An 11,348-nucleotide genomic window follows, 5' to 3' on the forward strand; every position below is an offset into this window, starting at 1 on the left:
TCCATATATTACTCTAGGTCAAGCACGCTTAACTGTGAAGTTCTGATGAGATAAGCTACCGAAATGTATATGCATGTTGTCAGTATAACTTGTACAAATTAATTCATTTAAGTTATCCTCAACCATACAATCTCATACTTGTATTATAATAATAATATATAATAATTTTATATTACGAATAATAATAATATTAATAATATATTTAATTATTCTTTATTTATATGTATTTACTTTTATAATTAACAATCTACTTATTTCTATTTAAAATTATAATTTAAATTATTTAATTTTATAATTTATAATGATAATATAATTTATAAAATTATAAATATTTATTTATTACATACTTATAAATTAAATTTTAACATTTCAAATAAATTATTAATTAATTTAATATATTTATTTATCTTAAATCAAACATATAAAATTCAAAAAAATGTATTTATCCTTGTTTTATTTTCTAACTATCAACCACTAATAAAATACTAACTTAAAATCTTATCTAATTATATGATAATATTTTCATATCAAATTTTAAAACCAGTTCTTACATTTTCGACAAATATAAATTTGTTAGAAATATTTCATCAATAATATAGCTTTTCTTACAAAAAAAATTTTCATCAAAAATATAAATTTTTCGACAGATTTAATTTTGTTTTATAAGAAATCATCTTCGATTAATATAAAATTTTGTATATATGATTTAAGAGTAGAGAATTTTCAATTTAACAGTTGGATTTACAAAATTCTCATTTAATATAAGATTATTGAACGGTGTAATACTTAATAAAAGTTATACCGGTGTTATTATAACCGTCTTCATATATATATATATATTAAAAATTTTATTGATCTTTTTTAATATATGATTGTCAACTTTTATAAAAAATTCTTACATTTTTGACAAATATAAATTTGTCAGAAATATTCCATCAATAATATAAATTTTCTTACAAATCTTTTTTTCATCGAAAATATAAATTTTTTGACGGATTTATCCATCAAAAATATAAATCCGTCAGAAATTTTCGACGGAAATATAAATTCATCAAAAATTATTGACAAAATTTTTTTATCAGAAAATTTATATTTTCTGACAGATTTGTATTCGTCAGAAATTATTCGTCGAAAATTTGCGTTTTTCTTGTAGTGTTAGAAGCATACCCATCAAGTAACTTTAGTTGTTTAACCTAGTGACAAATAGCTACTCTTTGGGATTCGGTCAATACATATGTTGCCTTTGTCATCATAAGTTTTCCATGACCAATATCTTTCAACTTAAACTCTTTTTGATTGCAAAGTGCTACTAAATCCAATTGAGTATTATTGGTATCCTTTGTCCTCCCATTGATGTCCAGTGTAGTATTAAAACATTCATAAACACATTTTTCTCTATGTGCACGACATCAATGTTCTGACGTAAAAGGTGTGAGACCCTGTACCCCGCATACCATAACACATAATAATAAAATTTGAATAACATAACATTTTATAATTAAAATATCAAACATGTTCAGATAGAGAGTATCACATCCATAACTTAACAAAATCAGCGGAAATTATAAAGGAATAAAACTAAAGTTTCCAAAATAATTTAATAAGTGAAACATCCTGATCTAATCCTATCTACGCCCCGATGTCACATGTCCTATCAGAGCAAAGCCAAGTCTGAAGCCTAAGCTTCATCACCTACATCCTCAGCCTCATGCTGATAATCACCTGTATGAAGGTCAAAGAAAAAAAACAAAAAGTAAAGGAGTGAGAAACATCACACTCTGGCTCACAGTGTAGAAATACACACCGGATAGCCAAACACAAACAAGACAGGTATAGAATAGATATATTAACAACAATATTACATCTCACTCATCCAAGACATAAAAATATCAATTTATCATATAACATTAAAAATGCACATGTATGGACACGGACTACATATTATCAAGCATGTGGCGCCAGTAAAACATCACATGGCATATTGCCGCTAGCAATACATGAAGAGTAGTCTAGGAGTACATGTCGGGTCACACCCTCTGCGCACTCTCACTAGAAGGACATACTACTAGGGTCTCGTCGAGATAGTTAAGCTGCGCAAGATACATCCCATGCACACAATGGGCGAGACTGGGACTTCCAAACCGAGCTATCCCCAAGGACTAATCCCCAAAGCTTTTACACTAGGGGGCCTTCCCTGGTAGTGTATTCTATATCGTACCCTTGCAAACCTTTATGCAAATGATACATGTCAATCAAGACTTTATGCATTCTCATATCACATTATCATATCTCATCGTCGTGTCTCATCGTCATGTCACATCATCATGTCACATCGTCATGTCACATTATCATGTTACATCGTCATATCACATCGTATTCACATAGTCTCCACAAAGCATTTTAATTCATATCAAAACTTATCTATTTAGGAAAGTAGACACATATTCGTACACCTCATTCAACAAGGAATACAACAAAACAATCAGAAAGTAAAACAGGAAATATTAGAAATTTTCCTGTTCCTCATAGGGTTTCCCGCAGAAACCCATAGAGCACTCTAATTCATATCAAAACATTTTTATTCTCAAAATTAATCACATATTCACACATTACATTCAACAAGGAATACAATAGAGAAATTAGAAAACAAAACAGAAAACATTCATATTTTGTCTGTTTCTCATAGGGTTCTCTCAAGAACCCACAGAGATATCAAATCATACAATTATTTACATATAAAAAGAGAAATAGAAGAAACATATATAATTAATTGGGAAAAACCCCTCATACATGAGCATACAACAAACATAGGATTGGGGGCCAATCCCACTACCCAACATATATCCCCACACCCAAAGCGAGGTTTCTCACTCCCCTCTTACCTCGATAAGCAGGAGCTGAAACTAAAGCCAGATCTTGTTAGCCCCTCCTCTGGGTTCTCCCTTGGTCTTCAGAGAGTGTAGAAGAAGAAAAAGATCAAAAGTGAAAAATGTGCTTTTGGGAATGCTGGAGCGTTCTATTTATAGGCATCAGGAGTGGCTAGAACGGCCTGTTCCAAAACCAGAATGGCCCATTCTGAAATTACATTTTACTCACAACAGCCATGTCTGGAACGGCCTGTTCCCAAATCAGAATGGCCCGTTCTGGCTTCGCATTTTACTCATAAAATCTTGAGTTGGAACGACCCGTTCCAATATAGTCTTTATAGGCCATTTTAGTAGTTTGGAACAGTCCGTTCCAGTTTGAGAACGGTCCGTTCTGAGCTACTAAGAAAATAAAAATATTATCAAAAATAATTTTCATAAATATTTATTATTAAAATACTCATAAATACTAAAAATCTTTAAAACATTCTATAAAACCCATTAAAATATCGATAAGAAAATAACCTCCACAAATATAAAAATAAACAATAATTAACTATTATACTAGTAGAAAATTTGGGATGTTACAAAAGGTGTGTTTTCCAATATGGAAAGCTCCAAAATATATTTTGTTTTGTCCAATCATGTTTCTCACCATAATGTGGAGGGTTTTCCTCTCCCCTATCTTAGGCAAGCGGTAAGTGAGCAACTTTCTTCCATATATTAGGACTATACAAGCATGGAAGAGGGTGTGAGGTCTCAACAACCCTTTTCTTAAATGAACTTTTATTCCTCCTATATGGATGATTGTGTGGAAGAAATTGATGATGACAATCAAAATAAGAGATCTTGCAATTTTTTTTCCAGTGAAAATGCCTTTGATTTTTCCATACAATTGGGGCAACCAAGTCTCCCAGTGGTTGACCAACCAGACAACATCCCATCAGCCAAGAAGTTATTGATTGTCCACATCAAAGCAGCCTTCATTATAAAATTTTGTCTTAATAACACATCATAAGCTAGTGCCTTATCATTCCATAGAGTACACAATTCATCTATAAGTGGTTACAAGTATACATCAATCTTATATTTTGGATTTGACGGACCGGAATTAATATTGTCAAGAAAATAAATTCTTTCTTCATGCACATCCCAGGTAGAAGATTATATAGAGTTAAAATAACAAGCCAATAAGAGTATGCTTTTCCATATTGACAAAAAGGATTAAATCCATCTACACATAAGCCTAATTTGACATTCCTAGATTTTTGACTAAACTTTGAATGCACCCTATAAAAATGCTTCCAAGCTTCTCCATCAGATGGATAACGTAAGATATTTTAGTCCCTTTGATTCTCACTATGCCATCTCATGTGAGATGTAGTGGTCATTGAGGAATACAACCTTTTTAGTCTTGGAATGAGGGGAAAGTACCACATTTTTTTATTAGGGATCTTTTTTCAACACCCTTCTTATTGGTTGTCTTGTGTGACACCCTCTACCCCAACATACATATACAGTAATTATAAAAAAAATAATAAAATTTTCATCATTAAAAATCAAATTTTCAACCATGTAAGGGTAAAGAGTTCACATTCATAAACTTAATCCAAATAACATGTCGGTAAAATTACAAAGAAATAAAACTGAATTTTTCAAAATAATTTAATAAGAACATCTTAAACTAATCCTATCTATGTCCCGATGTCACATGTCCTATCATAGCAAAATCCAACATAGAAGCCTAAGCTTCATCACCAACATCCTCAGCCTCACGCTGATGATCACCTGTATAACAGTCAAAACAAAACAACACAAAAAAAGGGAGTGAGAAACATCTCACTCTGGCTCACAGTGTAGAAATACACACCGGATAACCAAACACAAACAATACGATATAGCATAGATATATTAACACAATATTACATCTCACTCATTCAAGACATAAAAATATCAATTTATTAGACAACATTGAAAATGCACATGTATGGACACGGACTACATATTATCATGCATGTGGCGCCAGTAAAACATCACATGGCATATTGCCGCTAGCAATACACGAAGAGTAGTCTAGGAGTACATGTCGGGTCACACCCTCTACGCACTCTCACTAGAAGGATATACTACCAGAGTCTCGTCGAGATAGCTAAGTCGCGCAAGATACATCCCATGCACACAATGGGCGAGACTGGGACTTCCAAACCGAGCTATCCCCAAGGACTAATCCCCAAAGCTTTTACACTAGGGGGGCTTCTCTGGCGGTGTATTCCATATCTTACCCTTAAAACACTTATGCAAATGATGCATGTCAATCAAGACTCTATGCATTCTCATATCACATTATCATTTCCCATGGTCATATCACATCATCACATTTCATCATCATATTTCATTATCACATTTCATATCTCATGTCTCAATCACCTTTCACATTATCTCATCATATTCACAAAACCTCCACAGAGCACTTTAATTTATATCAAAACTCGTTTATTTATAAAATTAAATACATATTCATTCATCCACTACACCAAAAAAATGAAATAACGTCACAAAGTTTGCGGCGGTTTTAAAGAACCGCCTGCGGTTTTTTAATTTTGACTAAAACACATTAAAATTACGGCGGTTTGACCCAACGGACGCAATTTTTAATTTTTTTTCGACGGTTAATATAGAACCGCCGCAGGTAGGTTAAAAATTTCAGCTTACTCAAATGTTCCCTCCCCTCTCGCCCACAAACCTAACCCTTAACAACATAATCCCCGTTTCTCTCGATCCATTCTTCTTCTTCTCTATCAGTCCATTCTTCTTCTTCTCTCTCGCTCACGGTCACGCCTCTGCTGCTCAAGAGTGACGCCTCTAGCCTGCTGCATTGAACGTTGCTCACAACCACTTGTTCACGGGGTCACGGTCACGCCTCTGCTTTCCTCTACCTCGTCCGGTGAGTTAGAAACTTGCTCACAGAGCAACAAAGATATTGGGTTTTATGTTAATAGCTTTTTTCATATGGTCTTGATTGGTCGTAATGCCTTGCTATCTAATTTGAGATCAGGTGGAACTGGCATTGACAACATCTTAAAGGGTAACAAAGATGCACAAATAGTCAACTGATTGTGTTGCAACCAAAGAACTCTGGTACATACCGATGAATCTAGGTATTGGGTTTTATGTTTTATGGTTGATGGTTTTCAATCATGTTTGGTTTATTGTTTTTAAAATTGACTGAGTACTATGCAGTTCCTCTTTGTATGTCTGTCATTTGAAGGAATTAAAAAATAGCTTGTGTGGTAGTTCGCAAAACTTGAATTAGAAAACATTCTAACTTGAAGAATGTGCTGGATTGTTTAATTGCCTGATTATTGTGTTTCCTTAAGTCGAAGCCCACCATGATCTCATCAATCTTCATATGTTATATAATTGAGTGTTATTAATATTAACTTCTAAGTTGAAAATTAAGGTTGTCGACTGCATGACGATTAGTAGGGACAATGGACATGTAGTGGTCCAAGACTATGTAATAATTCCTCTTTCCTTTCAGCATGTTTGCCATTTCAAGAAATTAAACAATCTGTTTGTAAATAGCAGTAATTGGTTGAGTAATTAATTAATTTGTAATTTTCTTGGTACCTCGTGTACTGAGTTTGTCAGAACTGGGATCCCACTATATATAATGATTATTGCCATATCGGGTTACATAGAACATGCCTTCATCTGGTGTGAACCTTACTCTGAGCTTACCAAGAGAATTTTTTTTCTAGCAAGTTTTGATGATTAAATTGAAGTCTACATTGTTTGCAGATCACTGGGTACCATTAGAATGTCAAATTCTTTTGAAGTTAGAACCTCACGTAAAGGAGCTGCAAACTAAATATTGTAACCATAAAGCCAATTAACAAATGAACTAGGCTTTTGTATGATATCCAAGTTTAAAACATTTATTTTGCTATGATATTATGATCATGCCTGAAAAGAAGTTAAAAGCGTTTTTATAGTTTCTCTAGTGAAAATAAAAAGTATTTTTCAGTAAAGAAAATTCTCAAAACACTTCTAAACTTATCCCCAACAGGCTTAATATTTTGTTTGAAAACCATACCTTTCTTTTCCTCTTCCACATAATTTAGCTAGTATTTATGAAAATTATGATAATCAACCACTGATTGAAATGAACTACATATCTGCAGCTCACACAGGATCTTGGGCATTAGCCTACCCTGACATTGTAACTTGTGCGAACATCCATTTTGGTTCATCAAGATTCAAAAGACTGTTTCTATATTTTTATCTTTTGTATAGTTTTATGTTTCATATTTTGTTGTATCAAAGTTTCATAACCTCTTTTAAAGACTTTGATGCTTCATAGATATTTATTGGTGAAGTGTCTTGAAGTACAATTGTACAAGTGCTTCATAGTGTATGGCCTGACATGGCCACTGCCAGAAACAAATTGATCTGGTGGCAGAAGAACAAATCTGTTGGGGCTATCACAGTTTGATCCATAAATAAATCCTTATTTAATGATCTCTAGTTCCACTTATTTCGTTGTTTCTTTTGTATTAAACGATGGGATCATGTCTAATGAAAATGCGCAGTCTTTCATAAAGCTTGTAATAATATAAGACTTATTTTGTTTGTTTAATAAAAATATTCCAGAGTTTTGATTCGTCTTTTGATTTTACAAATGGAATGTTAAGACAATTGAGGCTTTGACACTGTGTTCTTGAAAATGGAATTACAAGTGGGTGAGCTATATGTGCATTGGGCATGGAACTTACTGTTTACAGGCTTCGTTCAACCACTTTCTTTTAACTTTCTTTAAAATGTATAGAATATAGCAGCACTAGCATGTACAAGATAGATTTAAAATTTGATAAGGAATTATAAGGTTTAATTAATCATTTGGTTGCTAAACTTGTCCACTTTAAATATTTGGTTTCTCTGCCTGTTGATCTCATTTGATTTTCATCTAACTTTCTCTGATTACAGGTTCTTAAATCCCACACCAACTCGGTTGCCTCTGGACAACTTTCTCAGCCGTTGGAGAGGCTACATATATCTATTGAAGATTACTCTCTGGTTTTTACTCTTCAATTTCTCAGTTTCGTATGTTTATTCTATCGCTCGTGCTCATATCATTTTATATTTGCACTTAATTTTGTTACTACAATTGCAGTTACATAGTACAGACAGAACCTCGTCAAGGCTTTCTTCTAATCCTGGTTTTGTTGGTCCTTCCCGTGGATCTATTTCTACTGGTATATTTCTATCACTTGTGTTTCTACAGTTACATAGCTTGTTGCTTTGCATAAAGACATAAATTTATGCTTTCTATTTCTGAAAATATGTTGTGGTCCTTTGATATGTGCATCTGGTGTAGGGTTTGGATCATTTTGTTTTAGTTGTTATACCTCAATTTTGTGATAATTTTACACTGCCAGGCTTGATAAGTTAAAATGAAACAGATTCCTTCATAAGTTAAAATTAGCTTGTGTGTGTTCATATAGCAATTTACAAACTTGATTCAGCTAAAAGCGAGTTTCATGTGAAGTGCTTATGTTTGGTAACTTTTATATTAAAAATAAGTTAGTAATAAAACATGGAATAAAACCTAATGCAAAACTTACACCAGACTTCTCTCTTCTCATAATTGATTTTAGAGTTAAAATCCAGTTTGAGAAGGTTTGATCCGCCCCAACGTATATCAAACACAAATTCAAATTTTGTTAACTTAGGATCTGCTTGGCTCATAGAGAATAAATACCTGATAGAGCAACTAGATCCGTGAGGCTGAGGCCATGTGAAGCAAACATTTGGTTCAGCTGTGTTAGTTTGAATTCAGCATGAGGTAGATGGTGTCTAACACTGGCTTTTGTAGAGATTCTCCCATCTAGCCTTCCCAACTCTACTGCATAAGATGGTCCTCCTGTCTGAAGTAAAGTGAATGTTCATTTGGTATTCAGCTAAATTGTACAAGGAATTAAAATGTTGCATATATTTTCTACATAGCCAAAATAAAATATTCTTATAAAGACAAATCTGTTAAACCTTCAAAAAAAAAAAAAGCTAAAAAGGTTTTTTCACTGCATAGTTATGTTTACTTACTTCAGTGGATAATCCCAGTTAAGTATTTGTTTTTGAGCATAACTGTACATCTAATGATAATGGGTACATTTCTTTTATCTGATACCATGCATGCCTTTGATGTATGGCTATTATCTCTTATTATGTATTTCACTTAAATAGAGTGAAAACATGTAGAAGAACATGGTTATGCAGCAAAAATGAAATTACTGTGTTCTCCCATTTTCATTTTATCTCTTTATCGTTTCTATGCTTAACGGTTTTGTTGCTATTGTATGTTTCAACAAAATCAAAAGAAATATGATACTCTATGGAGGATGCAAGGATCCTAATCTCCTAGTAATACTTCTCTAATTCTACCCAAAACAACAAAACAAAAGTCTTACGCAACTAGGTGAAGTCAGTTATATGGATTACACGACACCATTTAAAATCGGATAAAGACCAAATCTCAAAGAGATATTATCTACTATAAGACCCCTCTAAACAAATTTCTTTGTACTTTTCTTAGTCTCTGACTCCTCCTTTTCAGAGTACTACAAACCATGCTAATTTATTGCCCATAATGGTGCCTTCAGGTATTTATTTATACATGTCCAAATCACCTTAACCGATGAGTTGGTATGAGTTGGTATGTAAAGTTCATTTAGTCTATTTTGTTTGAAAAAATTGAAAAAAATTGTTTGTATAATTATTTTTGGTATGGTGAAAAATGTTAGGAAGTGCAATATGGACGACGTTATAGTAGAGGAGATATGTATCCTATTGCTCATAAAAAGAAGGATAGATCATTTGTGAACGAAGATGCTAGACAAAAATATGTGAGTACAATATATTATTTGTAATTTTCAATTACCATTTGCTTTTCACTCATATAAGTAATCTTTTACTATTTATCTATGTATTCAACATTATATGTAGGAACAATTGCATAATGAAATTCAGGAGACTTCTTCTGAGAATGAGGCATTCTTGAAAGTGTTTGGAAAGGAGCATCCAGGATATGTTCGAGGCATGGGACTTGGGGTTACTCCAACTCAAATCATTGGATCATATTCTTCCTCTACGAGGTCTGGATCTTCATCAGATGCGGCCACGATAGCAGAATTGCGATCTGAAGTTGAAGCACTTAAGGCACGAGTTGGTGAAGTTGATGTTTTGAAGGAACAATTAGCTTTCCTTATGCAAATTGTTAAAGGAAATCAGGTATAAAATAAAGTATTTAAAAAATTGTAAATTTTATTGTCTAAGTAAAAGTTCAAATCTAATTTGTTATTATTTTAATTTCAGGCAGCTGAAATGGAATCTCTAGCAGATTTGAGACGTTCTTCTCAGTCTAGCCATATTCTTGAAGATAATGGAGGATCATCATGAGGGACTATTTAGATATTTGCTTCAATTTTAGTTTGTTAGGAGCTTTTAGGACCATCTTTATATTTTTGTTGTTTTTATGTGCCTAAGTTTCTTAAACTTAAGGACCATTTGTATGTTTCAAAGATACAAATTTATTATGCACTAAATTTGGATTTAATATCTTTATTTAATGAATGACATTTTATTTGAATCATTTGTATTAGTTTATCTTGATCACATGTTTGAGATAAGAATTTAAACAAACAGGTTGAAAATGTAATTATAAAAAACATTTAATTATAAATTGGACGCGACTTAAATTGCGGCGGTTACAAACTGCTGCAAATTGTTAATTAAAATGCATGTTTAAATTTGCGGCAGTTTTAAAAACCGTCGCAAAATTTTTGAAAACCGCCGCAAATTTTTAACTAGTTTCAGTTTCTAAAATAGCGACAATTTTATAACCGCCGCAATTTTATCGAATATGTTGCGACAGTTTAGAAAACCGCCGCAAAATTTAGTCGCGACACACAACATTGCGGCGGTTTACAAACCGTAGCAATTTAAGTTTGCGGCGGTCAAAACCGTCGTCGCTCTCACTTAAAAACCGCTGCAAACAAACAAGTTTTTTGTAGTGATCTCATTCAACAAGGAACACAATAGAGAAATCAGAAAGAAAAACAGAAAACGTTCACATTTTGCCTGTTTCTTATAGGGTTCCCACAGGAACCCACAGAGCACTCTAAATCATATCAAAATCTATTTATTCTCAAAATTAATCACATACTTACACATTACATTCAACAAGGAAAACAATAGAGCAATCAGATAGCAAAACATAAAATATTCATATTTTGCCTGTTCCTCATAGGGTTTCCCATAGGAACCCATAGAGATCTCAATTCATATAATTAATTGCATATAAGAAAAATAATAAGCAAACACAGATACAATTGGGAGAAACCCCTCATACATGAGCTTACAAAAAATACAGCAAACACAGGATTGGGGGCCAATCCCACTACCCAACATATATTCCCACACCCAAAG

General features: G+C 32.9%; 1 protein-coding gene and 1 long non-coding RNA gene across 2 annotated transcripts; both read left to right on the plus strand.

Annotated features, from left to right (window-relative positions):
• The first annotated feature begins 5,947 nt into the window (after positions 1–5,947).
• LOC145958216 (uncharacterized) lies at positions 5,948–9,337 on the plus strand. The gene is made up of 3 exons (XR_014433863.1): positions 5,948–6,022; positions 7,851–7,940; positions 8,038–9,337. It is a non-coding gene; the product is annotated as an uncharacterized LOC145958216 (long non-coding RNA).
• A 253-nt stretch (positions 9,338–9,590) lies between these two features.
• LOC114915179 (uncharacterized) lies at positions 9,591–10,440 on the plus strand. Its single transcript, XM_083074880.1, has 3 exons — positions 9,591–9,766; positions 9,867–10,151; positions 10,236–10,440. Exons 1-3 carry the CDS (start codon positions 9,701–9,703, stop codon positions 10,317–10,319), a joined length of 435 nt encoding a protein of 144 aa, XP_082931006.1. The 5' UTR covers positions 9,591–9,700; the 3' UTR covers positions 10,320–10,440.
• The last annotated feature ends 908 nt before the right edge of the window (positions 10,441–11,348 follow it).

Source organism: Cajanus cajan, chromosome 5 (genome assembly GCF_000230855.2).
Source record: "Cajanus cajan strain Asha chromosome 5, NIPB_CcT2T_4, whole genome shotgun sequence".
Taxonomy (NCBI): Eukaryota; Viridiplantae; Streptophyta; class Magnoliopsida; order Fabales; family Fabaceae; genus Cajanus; species Cajanus cajan.

Coding starts and splice junctions, on each gene's coding strand:
- LOC114915179 (XM_083074880.1), top strand. CDS start 9,701: ATGTATCCTATTGCTCATAAAAAGAAGGATAGATCATTTGTGAACGAA. Junction 9,767..9,866: donor AAGATGCTAGACAAAAATAT/GTGAGTACAATA, acceptor CATTATATGTAG/GAACAATTGCATAATGAAAT. Junction 10,152..10,235: donor AAATTGTTAAAGGAAATCAG/GTATAAAATAAA, acceptor TTTTAATTTCAG/GCAGCTGAAATGGAATCTCT.